The sequence below is a fragment of the Pteropus alecto genome, unplaced genomic scaffold (assembly GCF_000325575.1).
Source record: "Pteropus alecto unplaced genomic scaffold, ASM32557v1 scaffold46, whole genome shotgun sequence".
NCBI classification, from domain to species: domain Eukaryota; kingdom Metazoa; phylum Chordata; class Mammalia; order Chiroptera; family Pteropodidae; genus Pteropus; species Pteropus alecto.
In genome coordinates this window covers 3,579,823-3,594,772 of record NW_006439231.1, presented here as the reverse complement: position 1 = coordinate 3,594,772, position 14,950 = coordinate 3,579,823, and the positions used below count along the sequence as shown (strand labels likewise).

The following is a 14,950-nucleotide window of genomic DNA, read 5'->3' as shown; positions in this document are numbered from 1 at the left end:
ATCCTATTGCGTTTTGAGGAAATGTAAAAGTTGATAATCATAATCAAATATGATGCAAAGTATTTTTAAAGTATAGTTTTGGGTATCAGTAGACTTACATTTCAACTGTTCTCTAAATAATTTTATTATAGTATAAATTAACTGGGGTAAAATGATTTCAATAGTCATTGCAAAGCATGAAAGGAGAGGCATGATTTACCTTTTTAAAAGATTGTTATGGATATTTTATGGAAAATGGAAAGAAAAGAAGTAAGGAAATTATTTAGGAGGAGCTCTAAATTCATCAAGTCGGAGATGATGTTTGTTTGGATTAAGTGGCACTGGTGGAAATGTTAAAATTGATCACTTCCAGATATATTTTAACAGAGTAGATTCAACTTGAGAGGAGAGGATTCAGTGAGATAAAATTGATCTTAGACTTTTGGCCTGAATACTTAGGTACATTGCAACCTCATTAACTGTAATGAAGAATATTGAGGAAAGCAGGATTTGTAAGTGAAAATTAAGATTCTGTATATTATGTTAAGTATGTGATATCTACCAGACATTCAGGTGGGAGCTGTCAAGTAGGCAGTTGGGTAGATGTATGTGTAGATATTCAAAAGTCATTAACATTTAAAATCATGGGGCTTAATGAGATTATTTATGTATTTAGTATAAAAAGAAAACAAAGAAATCTAAAACAGCTTTCTAGCAGTAAGAGAAATATACATTAAATATTACTGAGCAGAGGATCTAGCCATATTGTGTATTCAAGCTAATAAATTAGTATGCTTTTAAGGGGTTAAATATATGGTAATTTGTTACCCAGCAATAGGAAGCTAAGGCAATGTGGATCAAGGTAAAGAATTTGAAATCTAAATGGTCAGTAATGTCATTGTGACAATCATGTTTAACAACATCAAATGTTAATAAAGATAAAAAATTCTGATAGCTTTGAACCACTTGAAAGTGTGCCGAAAACATCTTTCCAATATACAACTATTGACACTTTTTGGGAGGAGATTATTTTCTACTCTTCTATCACACTTTCTCACTTCAAGAAACAGAGTATTTTTAAATGGAGTCTCATCAATAGAATATTTGAATAAAACAACTCTACAGAGTCCAGATATATCATTAATCATGCCACTTTTAGATTCAGGTATCAGGGACCCTTGTCCTTGGCCTTCCATGCTTATGTCCTTTTTCCTAATGGAGAGGAATATGTAGGACCAAGAGAACATGCCTAAGGAGAGCCACACCAACTCTTCCTAGATCATACTTTAGCAAATATATGTAAACATTCAGGCCTTGCTTTGTTTTGGCTTTGTCTTTATTTTAAAAAATAGTATAACTATGTTTATAGTTGTAATTATGATTGATAAAACATCTACCATATGTAAATCATTATAGTGTTTTATAAACACAATCTTATTTAATACTTACAAAAAATAAGTTAGGATCTTTATAAGCTCTACTTTACAAAAGAAGATCCTATAGATAATAAGTCGAAGAGTCAGGTTTAAAATTATGAGTTATTCCAAATTACCTCTTCTTTGTACCATATCCTGCTTGTCTCAGGCAGTTAATTGACTTTTTTTTTTTTGCCCCCAAAACGTTATCACATTTCTATGCAAGGACACTTGACTATACTTATTCAAACCACACCCTGGTACACTCAACCAGGTAAATAAATGTGAGGGGAAAGTAAAAATTCACATTTAATAGAAAGATTGAATTAACAGTAATTCCTCAGTCCATTATAGTGTCCTTAAAATTGAACTTACATTTGACATTGATGCCTGTGGCATTCTCAGTCTTCTTTATATTAGTCAAGTTGAGAAAACAATGCCATTATTTAATTTGTTATTTCAGCATCCATGAGTTGAAAGGCATATGTACCTGACACATACTAGGCCATGTAGAGAAAAAAATAAACGAGACAACAACTTTTCTATTTTAAACTCTAGCAAGATGGGAATTTGTCTTGAACATTTGAAGTTGGAAGAATTTGAGACCATCAAGAAAGTGCTACTTCTAAGAATGCCATGGTTTCCTATATTATTTACATAGAGATCTCAGAGAAATATGGGATGTTTGACAACAATGAAAACAAGCACAATATCTTAGAGAGATACACAAAAATCATCATTTCCTTATATAAATATGATATCTGAAAAACGAAAGCCTTAATATTAGAAAAAGCAACAGAAAAAATTCGATTTACCATTTTATGGAAACATTAAGAGATTAAAATTCCTTAATAGACGCCTCTTACAAATTTACCATTATGGACTTCGACTAAATATTCCTCCAAAATTTACATTCTACCCACAGTTGATTTTAACAAGTGCAAATTCAAGATCAAGTTGATTTGATATCAGTAATAATGACCTTTAGCAGGACTCATCTTTAAGTGTATCTATTTATAAATTTTCTAAATAAAGAATAGGATTTGATATTTTGAAAAACTTGAGACTTAATAATGGATATAATACTTCTTCCTCTAATGCATCTGTTTCTGTTCCTCCTTATTTCATTTATTATGTTTTAGAAGAAAAAAAAAAAAAAAAAAGAGCTAAGCTGTATCCCTGAGGATATATTAGAAGATGGAAGAAGGAGAGAATAGAGCAGTAAAAGCTTTAGAGACAGAAAGAAGTTAGTTCAGATCCTGCCTCCAATACATGCTGACAATGAATAGCAAAAATTATTTCTTTAAGACTAAAATTCTTTATCCATAAAAGTGGCGCATAAGCTTGTTGGGAGGATCACATGAGCTAATAGAGTCAATTTATTGCAGTACTTGTCATTTAGTAAGTGATAAATACATATTAGCTATTAATGACAGAAAAGGGATTCTAATTTAAGTAGATAGTGAAAGTTGATTCTCACCACGTTCTAGCTGCAGGCCAACTCGGGAAGGGTACCACTTAGGACCTATTAAATAAAAAAAAAAATTAATAATATTTAGTTGTCAGCACAAGTATAAACACATTTTTAAATGCATTTTTAATTCGAAGACAAATTAGATGTTAAGAAGTGAATAAAATGGTTGTCCAGGGTCGGAAATGGAGATAGTGGTTACCCTTGGCAGGGCAATGAGAAGCAGTAGTGGATAGTTCTGAAAGTAACATGATGGGAGCTTTAGGGTTGACAATTTTCTGCTCTTTGTTCTGCGTGCAACTGGTTATGTAAAATGTATTCAATTTGTAGATATGTACCAAGGTATGTGAACTATGACTTGTGCACTTTTTGCAAGTTATTTTTCAGTAAAAAGATTAAGTAACTTCATTTAAAACTGGAGAACTTTGATCTCATGTAAAATATATTTAATCTGCTCAGGTAAAAGTGAGTTATTTTTTCTATCAGGAGTAAGGCACTTTATCAGAATGATATGTATTATTGACTTTTAATATATGGGTATATTTATTATAGTAAAAACATCACTTTAGTATCTTCTACTTATACTATCATTAGGAATAACGATTATTAAAAGTTCTATCCGAATAGGAAAATCAAAACATCTTTATTATGCATTGCTATAATAAAAAGTTTGTTTACAACAACCAGAATGTCTTTTCTCTTAAAATAAATTATATGTTATTATTTTAAACTCCCTATTGAAAATTTAATTCTTAACTTTGAAGTCCAATTTTAAGCAAATTAATTTGATAAATAATGAATTGAAAGAAAAGTATTTAACAAGTAAATACTTGGTAAAGGAATATTCCACAATTGTTATTTTGTTTTCAAAACATTACTTTTTAGAGTGTCAGTAATGAGTGGTGATAATGTGACATAACTAGACTATTGCAATCAATTCTCTAAATTTACTGCTAAAGACCACTTATCCATGCAAATTCTAATAGACAAAAAATTCTCAAGTCAAAAACTGTAGTCACAAATTAAAACCTACTTAGCCTATTCAAAAAACAATAATAATATTTTAAAAAACCTACTTAGGATTACATACAAACAAAATTTAGTAACATGGCAAATAAGGAAGGCACAAACATTTAACTTTGACATTTGCTTTTTAAATCAGAAAATATGCAGAAAAAGACACTTTATTTTTGTTTTGTTTTTGTATTTACTAAAATAATTTTTATTATTTATATAGTCATTTGCTATTCTGAAATAAATGCTAACATTATTTGTTGAAAAGTATTTAGAGGTATATCTACCTTTATTACTCATACTGGAAATCTGCTGCCAAAGAAGATATGATGTAAATAAATGCAACAGAGACATATACAGTTTTAATTAAATTTCCAACTGTGGTTATTTGGAAAAATTCAAACCTTACGAGAATCCATTTATATTTGACAGATAGTCATTGAGCACCTGTGGTTAGTGTACATACACTGTTATATTCTCACTATTCTAATAACATTCATATAAGACAACTCTTTCAATAATGCTTTATGATGCCTTTCATGGTGGAAATGTCAATGCAAAAATAACTCTATTATTATAAGCAAATAGATATGTCTAAGAACTACATGAGTGAATACTAGCAGAATATACAATGGCAAATCAGAGAAGTTAGAAGCTCTAAACACCTTCGAGAAAATCCATGTCCTTCCACCTCTCTTAACATGGATAAACTATAAGTTTACTGATGAAATAACTTGGCATTTACAAGTTGTGATCTTTGAACACTGTGTCTTAGTCAAAGAGAGTTATTAACTGCCTATGTAAGCCTTTAGATTAGTTTCAGTCATTTTTTAAATGAACAAAACAAACTTTTTCTGAAACATTCTGTACTTGTTGGAGTGAGATAGAGTAGGCTAGAAAAATGGCAGAATAAAAGTCAGTTTATATATCATAAAAGACATACATTGCATAAGGATTTTTAGCATGAATTATCTAAAAGATCATTTATAATGATGAGCACATTGAACTTAAACAACTGGTTCACAGCTGAATTATGTATAATGTATTAGGTATAATGTATCTGTCAGTATCTGAAATTATTTAAGATGTGTAATTTGATTTCTGTAACTCTCATCATATTCAAACTATGCCTTTGAGTTCTTTCCTCAGTAATTGGAAGTGTTCATGTCACTATGTAATAACATTCTAAATAAGTAATGCCTTCATGTAATTCAAATATATTTATTTTAATAAGGTAATATTTTCCAAACCTCTGGTTGTGACCCATTAGTAAATTAAAAAATAGAATTAGTGTGTTAGTCTTAGTATCCTCATATAAAGGTTTAAGATAGGATAGGACAGGACAGGACAGGACAGCACAGCACAGCACAGCGTAGTATAGAAAAAAGAATAAAATAAAATAGAAAAAAAGAGAAATGGTTGTCATGGTGCTGGATGCAACATATTAACATAAATCATAGATAGGTTAAGTATTGTTTTTTGAACTATCCTTTCAATAGTTTCAATCATATAAACATATTTATGTTTTTATAAAACTAATATGCATTTCTTACTCTAATTCTTAGTCAAAAAAGTTTGAAATTCACAGGTGTAAAAATATATGTGTATATTAAATATTCTAAAACTATGTATTATAGAACTTTTACCTAAAAATCAACACTAGTGATTGAATTAAATCCTGTAATATAAAACAGATTTGAAGAGTTTGAATATTTGACTTCTTTAAAAGGATTTTTTAAAAATTCTGAATGATTAAGGAAGAGGGTAATAATATAAATTATATTAAATATAAATAATCTAAAATATAAGCCATTTTCACTCAAGTTCATATGCCAGATGCCTGCCCTTGTTTTCTTTTAGCCTAATAATGATTCCCATAATTTTTATTATGATTAGATATTGGTAAACAATATAAATTTTAACTTAAATGCACCACTCATGTTTTCAGAGATCTAATTTTAGAAATGATAAACGTTAGACAAGTAAAATATTTTATTTCTGACTTACTGATAGCATATATTCTATCTTTGCATATATGAAAATATAGAGCCAATTAGTCAAGACATAAAGAATAAAGCACACATAGATTAAGTTATTTAGTGTCATGTCTCATTTATAAAATATTAATTATGTTATTGATAGTTCTTGATTACAGATGATATTAAATATTTAACTGAAGCCTATGAGCCTATGTGTCATATTATTACTGAAAGAAGAGAAATAGATACAAAAATAGTGGAGAAATTTTTCAGAAATAATTAGTGTCCTTTCTAACCTAGAACCCTGAATTCCTTACCTAAGACTCTAGGTAAAACTTGTGACCTAACCTCTACCCTTTTCTTGATATCAGCAATTCCAATAAGAAGGAGAAGTTCTGAGAGCAGTTAAGAATTAAACTAAAAACACTACTTAATTTATGTGATGGAATATTTATAGTGGACCATGGAGACTTTTGGGGGAGAAAAAAATGGTGATCAATTTTTATTCTGTACTGTCTATGGCTGGTATTATGAGATTGGATGAAGTGTAAATAAAAACAGAATATAGTTTTGAGAAGTATGCTATGCAGAGCTGGCTCTGAACACTGTTTAAGAGTTTAGTGGAAGAAAGGTAAAGCAATGTTCTATAAGTTTCTATTTGGCTCAGTTGAGTTCCTCAAGATTCTAGAACTTTATGTAGGAGAAAATAAGTGAAGTAAAATGTCTTTACATGAAAATGTAAAATAAAGACATTACTAGTTAGACTAACAAATCTTACACTCAATAGAGATTTTCTGTCTATGAGTAGATGAACATCTAAAGGATCAACTTTGAGAAAAAGAAATTAATTCCAGGACTAATAGATGAGATAAACTAAATGATATTGAGCAAAGAAACTAACATATATGTAGATGATTCTATGTGAAATAACATAATTTCTCTATATTTGATTATATAAAACAATAATGATAATTTATATTTATATACAAAAATAAAATACTGGAGAACAAAAAATACAAAATGGAAGGTGTTTGGACTTAAAGCATTATGAATACCTTGTGCATTAAGGAAGAATGTAAAAATAGTGATAAACCTTAGATTTTGATAAAATACTTTTTAAAAATAGTTTTATTAGTAAAATTTCATACTTATATGAAGCCAAACTTTTCTTAATAACTTCCACCTATTTTCCTTATACTGTCATCCAAAGATGTATACAGCTTTCTCCTTTTCTGTCAGGTAAAAGCCTGCTCCAATGGGAAGTTCTCGGTATACAAAACAAAATTAAGAGACAGGCAGTGTCGACCAGGAAATTGAATGCTAAATAGGAAACATGAAGGCATGACCGAATGTCCTGCGCACATTGCATTTATCATTTTAGTTATATTTCTTTATTAGTTAGTACAGTACTGTTATGCTCTTTCTAAACAGTAAAAGCTTGAAAATCTGAACAAAAGGGCAGGCACATGAATTCTGTTTCTTTTTTCATAAGAAATTAACATCAAGTATTATTAGACAAAAGTCTGCCTTGTATTGAAACACTGGCTGCTAATTTAGTACTGTTGAACCAGTTTTATTTGTTAGAAATGATTCATTCATTACATTACTTCGCTGAAACTAAATGAACCATTTTATTTCCTATAAACCATTTCTTTGCAGTTACATAAATGCCACCTAGATAATTAAGTGATCAAGAGAAAATGGAATCAAGGATGCCAGTAAGATATAATATGTGTGATTGTGTTTTATATATGTGAAAAATAAGAGAACCATTTCTTATCTCATATCCAACAACAAAAATTTTTAACACTCAAAACAGCACCAACCAACATGTATAATTTTGCTGACCTTGAAAAGAAAATGCATCTGCTAGAAAGTTTGCTATTACAAAGTACTCAAATAAGAAAGACAGAGTGCTATAACACTGTATAATGAGCAACTGCAAAGCAAGTCTTCTTAGGAAAACAGACATGGTTCTAAAAATGGAAAATTCAAAAGCTGCAGATATTCAAAATTACAAAATAAAAAAGTATGAAAGCAAGAGGCATAGAGCAACAAGCCAATTTCACTAATAAATTCACTAAAATACAAGACACAAAGCAAGAATAATATAGGACAGAAAGAAGAGCAGAAAGAATACAACCAAACTATTTATCTTCACTAGTTTAAGTTTATAACCAGTTTCTTCATCTAATTACCCACCATACCAGGATTGATCATCATGCCTACATTTCCATTTACATTAGACACCATTATCTGTCCTAGTACCTCGGAGCATCCATCATCATAACACTTCTCCATTTTGCTTTGCACAGCTACTAACCAGACCTGACTGTCCACCTCTCCATGCCTTCTCAGACTCCCCCAATCTATATTAGGGCACTCCTACTCTGTCATCAGCAAATCCTTCTAAATTAGCAACTTCTATTCAAAAATCCCTCTATCTTCTTACTTTGATATAAAACTTATCTGTATCTTCTTTAACTGGTATTCATTTTTCACATTAAACCCATCCAATTGCAGAACTTATGTGTATAAGATACCCTTCTTGCTATTAAATCTAAAACACTTGTTCTCCTCATGGAATGCAAATCACGAGACCTTACTATCTAATATTATTTCTTCTTGTTGCCATCTATGATGGACACCTAAATCACTGATAACTTTAACTTGGAATATTCTCTCCTTGACTACTCATTTATCTTTGTAGATGTTTTTAATGTAACTAATTACCTGTCCTTTAGTTCCTCTATCAAGTCATCCAATATTCTCTACAGTAATATGCTGAATAATAATGTTTCCATTAACAATTGACTCTGTATACAAAAGTCATCTCATAAAATTATAAGGGAGCTGAGAAATTCCTATCACTTGATGATATTGTAGCCATCATAAAATCATAGTCCAATGTATTAATATAATTTTACTTTATAAAGTTATAAAGTCTATAATGTAAAATACAATAAGCTAAGGTTAATTTATTATTGAAGAAAATTATTTCTATATAAATTTAGTATAGCTTAAGTATTTATAAAGTCTACAATAGTGTACAGTAATACCTTATGCCTTCGCATTCATTCACCATGCACACACTGACTCACCCAGAGCAACTCTCAGTCCTGCAAGCTCCATTCAGGGTAACTGCTCTATACCGGTGTCCATATTTTATCTTTTATACCATTTTTTTTACTGTACCTTTTCTATATTTAAATACACAGATACAATTGTGTTACAGTTGCAGTTTTCAGTATAGTACCATGCTGTATAGGTTTGTAGCTTAGGAGCAATAGGCTATACCATCTAGGTTTGTGTAAGTGTACTTTATGATGTTCACACAATGACAAAATTGCCTAAAGATTCATTTCTCAGAAAATATCCCGTTAAATAAACAATGCATGACTGTATCTACCATTTCATTTTTTCCCAGAGTTTATGCTCAGCAATAAATGCACCATGTCAAAAATACAAAATTGAAACATCATACTTTCTCATCACCACTTCTTTTCCTTCCTACTTAATTAAGCTAATATTTCTAGTTCAAATATTCTTTGGTTCTTTAAAGATTTTCCAATAATTATTTTATGATTTTCACTATGAAAAATTTCTTATTTTTCCTGCATTGTCGTTCTTCTCTAGGCTCAATTCTAGGATCCTTATCTATAATCATACCCTAATTAAGGATCTTAACTACTTTGGCCAACTTTCCCTCTATCTCACTACTTGGAAAACACCAAAACTTATTATCTTCAACTATTCCATTTTCTGTTTCTGAATTGAGTTTTCGAACGACTCTTTTACAGAGAAACTTTCCCTGACCTCACTATTAACTTTGCAGTTACCTTCTCCCATAACCTTGTTCTTGATCTTTCTATCTGAAATTATTTTATGTACCTAATCAGATGTTTAATATACATTTTTTCTTACTGTTGTGCAATATCCATGAGAACAGGTAGCCATGATCATTTTTATGACAACTATATATGCAGTGATTAGAAGATTGCTTGGCATAGAGGTATGTGTGATTGTTCATGATTTGAATATATACATGGCCTCTTATAGAAGGAGAATTGGTAGGTATGGTAGGTATGTATACACAATAGTTTTAATCAAGTGTGAGGTTAGTTATTTATAATAAATATTTTCCCAATATAAAGAGTCAGTGTTTTATTGCTAGTTAACTGCAAAGTCAGTGGGTATTGACAGAGTTTAAATCCTGAGACTATAATCTACTAGTTATTTTATTTATCTTGGGCATGTTATCTCTCAAAATTGTATTTTTCTCATCTGTTAAGCAAAAAAATTTTTTAAAACCAGAGAGGCAACAAAGGTATCTAACTATCAGGAATATTATGAGCTTTAAATGAAATAAATTACTAAAAATTGTTAAGAACTAATTTAAAAAGTGTTATTAACTATTGTTTTAAAACCATACATCACTTGTGTAGATAGAATTTCTGCTAACACATGATATAAACATTCTCGAAACACCTCTTCTGCAAAATCACACTAAAAACAACAGGAGTTATGAGAAAATAGAGTTGGGACAAATTTTAATATCTGTACAATTCTGTACTGTGAGCACTAAGAGAAATCAATAATAATTATAATAGAAATACCAGTACAGTTAAAAAGATTGTTTTAACAAATAAATAATACTAAAAATATAGGACTTTACCTTCTGTTTAAACTGATTTAAAAAAAAAAAAAAAAAAAAAATGATTGATGGAAATGTGTGTGTAAGAAAGATTCTGCAACTGCTGAAATTAACAAGGATTGGGGAGAAATAGAAAATAATTATTTCCAAGGCAGATCTCATGGGCAAATTGATCCAGGTAAGAAATAGTTGTTGTGATATAGTGTCTGTTCATCTGCAGCTTCAGGTGTTCGCATTATGTACTTTGCATTTAGCTACTATTTCTTGGTGAAAAATGATCGTGTTCAGAAAAAAATGTGTATGAACAATTATAAATTCCACATTATGCTAAATCATTCCCCTACTTATCAATCATATGTGAACTAATTAGTGTTACAGAAACAAATAGTGCAATAAATAATCAAGTATGAATAATCTCACAATCCACATACAGTTGCTGTTTAACAGGAACGAAAACAAGGAAACATTCCCCACCCCACCCCTCAAATTATCTATTTAATAGTGTTAATTATTGCTGTTTTTGTTTATTTGTTTGTTTCTACCAAGATAATAACACAGATACATAAACATAGAGTATGAGGGCAGTGTAAGGTCCTTATATGCCATAAGGAGCTTGAACTTGATGCTGGAAATAGTAGGGTAGTAGGAATAAGATACTAGAGCAAGTCTGTATATGAGAAAATGTATCCAACAGGAGAGGGCTATAAGTATCTACATTAAAAATTCCAAATATTTAAACTGTAGTTGTAAGATTTCAAATCTACCAATGTAATAGCATATAATTGTTAATTATTTTTAGTAGTAGTCATTTACTTAATAGTCAGTGACCCCTTTCAAAAAACCATATTTCAACACAAAGTCTATGAATTTTAATAATTATAGTATGGCTATACACATAACTACATAGCCATGTGTATACACAAATAGTTGTTCTTAAAATTGAGATATTTCAGTTGTTTTGCAATTAGGCAAGTTACATTAATTTGCCATTCCCTAAACTCAATAGCTTCAAATATAAACAAAATGCCTACAGTGAATATGGTTTCTTATTATTATACTACTTTAAATACTGAGAAATCCAAAAAACAGTTTTCAGGGAAAGCAGATAAACAGTTCTGAAGCTGAAAATATTTCACATCAATAAACTCTAGGATATTTTAATGGCATTTTTATACTGTGAGATAATTCAGTATAAAGTACATTTTACTATTTAGTGTCCCAAGAGTTATTTCATTTCAGTTACTTTATTCCAATTCTTGGAATTTAGAAAAAAATTTGAATGTTTTCAGAATGAATCTATTCCCCTAGCTTTGTGTATCAAATTCTAATGAATGCTTGCAGAAGTGTCTGCAAGACATACAAGATATCGTGATGCCACATTGGCTGTTTAATATACAGTCATATACAGTCAAAAGTTCTGGGAAAGAGACAGTTTTGATTTCATTCATTCATTAGTGATATTTTTTCAAAATCATGGGAATTATTGAGAGCACATAGAGAAAAAAAATGTAGAATCAAAAGAGAAAAATGTTTAAGATAGAACCTGAGAAGTAATAATACTTAAGAAGCAAAGAATCATGAGAAGTCCTCCAAAGAGTATGAGAATGAGGGATCAGAGAAGTTGAAAGTATAATATCGTAGTATCAAGTAGGCAGAGAGTTACAATCAAACAAAAGGAGTCAAAAAGAAATGTAGCATACATGTCAAATGCAATTCACAGTTCAAGTTACAAATGACCAAAAATGATCCACTGATTTAGCAAAAAGAAAAACAAATAAAGAAAGAAACAAACAAACAAAAACTGCCGGTAATCTTAGATAGATCTTGGCATGCTGATGAAGAAATCTGTTTTGAAGTGAGTAGTAAGTGATGGACAGGTGAAGAAATGATGACATTGCTAAAAGTGGTTTGTAAATTGAGAAATTTTTGATAAAAGAATAAAGAAGCATTTGGAGATACAGAAAAAAGAGACTTCAAGAAATAAATATTCTAAGAGTATATAGAGAGGATAGTACAATGGAGCTAAGAGTTTGATATGGATCAACCAGTAAAGGAGCAGTTTAAATAAAGTATAAAATACAGTTTTCAGCTAGATGACACCTCAAAAGAAAGATGGTATTCTAGGGACTATAAATAATCTCAGTAAGTTCCAGAACTGGGGATTCTGAAGCAAGAGTGAGACATTTAGAATGGTAGATGGTCATGTGGTTTGTTCAGAATTTCAAATACTAAAAGTAAATTATAACTAATGGCAAATCTCATGGTGTGAAAAAGTGGATAAGGAGCTAAAGCAGAGAGGAAGAAAAAATTCCAGAGAAGCATATTTGGATGGTTATCATTTTTGATATAATTTTCAAAATAATTCCAGGAATTAGAATGAAGGAAATAATATCTGTAAGCCTGATACAAGAGCTCTCAAAGAAAATAGAGAAAAGTTGGATAGGTAAGTAGGAAAAAAAAAAAGAAAATTTAAAGCTAATATACTAGAATGACATGAAACTTACAATAGGTGGAGTTTTTATGTGTGAAAAATGACTTAAATTTTAAAAGTAAGAAAGAGGAATAATGTCCTGTGGATTGTTACAAAACATACATATTTCACTTGATAAACATTCAGTCAACCTCAAAATGATACTATAGAATGTCTATCTAAAATTTTCTGTCTAGATTAAATCTTCTACTTTTGACTTTTTTACATTATTTAGGTACAGTTTGGAAATAACCAACATAGGCTTTTAAACTCAAAAGTTACTGTAATAGGGAATTAAATATTGTAAGAACATTATTAATCATTATTAGGAGTTTCTAATTTTGTCTATACTAAAAAAAGTTAGCCAGAAACGATTGCTTAATTCAAATAGAATCATTTGATAATTTTCTGAAAACAGATTTTAGATCATCTCTATACTTTTTCAACTCTATAGTAGAAAATGTATAGTAGAAAATTATCAAATATTTCACTATATATTTATTTTATGACAATGCCTTACCATATAATCCCACAGACACACACATGTGCATACACACATGCACAGATCTCTAAAGTCTGCATATTAAAATGCACATAGTACATATATAATACAACATAATACTACTATATTATCTTTTAGATGATATTTTAACTAAAAACTTTGTCAATGTGGATTTCTTTTATGAATATTTTAACTCATTTCAGGAGAGAACTAGTGCTCACTAAAACAAATGGTAGAAATATAAGAGCACTATACAGTGTCATATTTGGTAACTATTTAAAAATGATATATAAAGATATAAAAATATTTGGATTATGATATTCATGAAATGTCATGTCCTTAAAAATGTTTGGAATTCAAAATTATGGAACCCTAAAAAATAAAGAGATGTCAAGAAATTACATGATCAAAATGATCAAAGAAAGAGTGGGGAAACCATAATACAAAATAAATGATCAAGGAAATATTTTTAAAGTAGAAATAATTCTCTAAGATTTAAATATTGTTTTTAAAAGATAAATAATGTAAATATATCTAAAAAAGAGAAAGTAGCTATATAAGTTCATTAATAATAATGTATGATTCGAATTTAAATTTATAAAAATTAAAATGAAAAGCTAAAATGGTGAGAATTCTGTACTCCATTCCTTATATTAGCATAAATCCCAGATACTAAAAAATGTTTATATAAAAATAAACCTATAACTTAAAAATGTGAGAATAAAACATAAATCAACATTTTTTAAAGATTAGAAGAGAGAAATACTTCTAAATAGACCACACGAAACAAAACATAAATAATTGATTAATTTAGATCTATGAAATTTAATTTTCCAGCAAAAATGGGAAAATGTGTGTGACTTGTACACTAATTTATAAAGCCTTTATTTGTTATTACAATGATGAAAACATCTAGATGGACAAAGATGTGTGTAAAGACCATAAAAAGGCAATTTCCAGAAAAAAATATATAAATTGAAAATAAGAGTATGAAAAAATTCATTAATGATCCAATAAATGGAATCTAATACTAAATGAAAATTTTTTGCCACTCATCAATTATCAAAAGTTAATAAGTTGTTAATATTCACTGTTATTGAGGAAAGGGAAAAAAAGACATTCTTTTTGAAGTACTGCTTTGAGGTCTATAAATTAAAAGAGAAAACTTGGCAATACACGTTAGGATTTCAAATGAGCTTCTTTATAACAGCTTTTTTTTATTATTCTCATAAATACAACTGAAGAAGTTCACAAACGTGAATTATTCTGGTGAATACTGCAATGCATGGTACATGATAAATGTTCAACAAGTAGTTTTCAACATTCAACAAATACTGTTGAATAAAAATGCATATATTGCTTTTATAGAAGCAATTACAATGTGTATCCAGAGAATGCACCTCACACACCCAAGCATATCATCACTAATACTGATCATGTAGATCAATATATATTTACAAAATATA

The 14,950-nt window shown here is 29.4% G+C and overlaps 1 protein-coding gene across 1 annotated transcript in view; it reads right to left on the bottom strand.

The window, feature by feature from the left end:
- TECRL (trans-2,3-enoyl-CoA reductase like) overlaps positions 1 to 14,950 on the bottom strand; it is a 92,009-nt gene that overhangs the window by 32,019 nt on the left and 45,040 nt on the right. Inside the window, exon 3 of the mRNA XM_006916525.1 lies at positions 2,875 to 2,919. Coding sequence (XP_006916587.1) covers positions 2,875 to 2,919 — 45 coding nt within the window. The remainder of the gene's footprint in view (positions 1 to 2,874; positions 2,920 to 14,950) is intronic.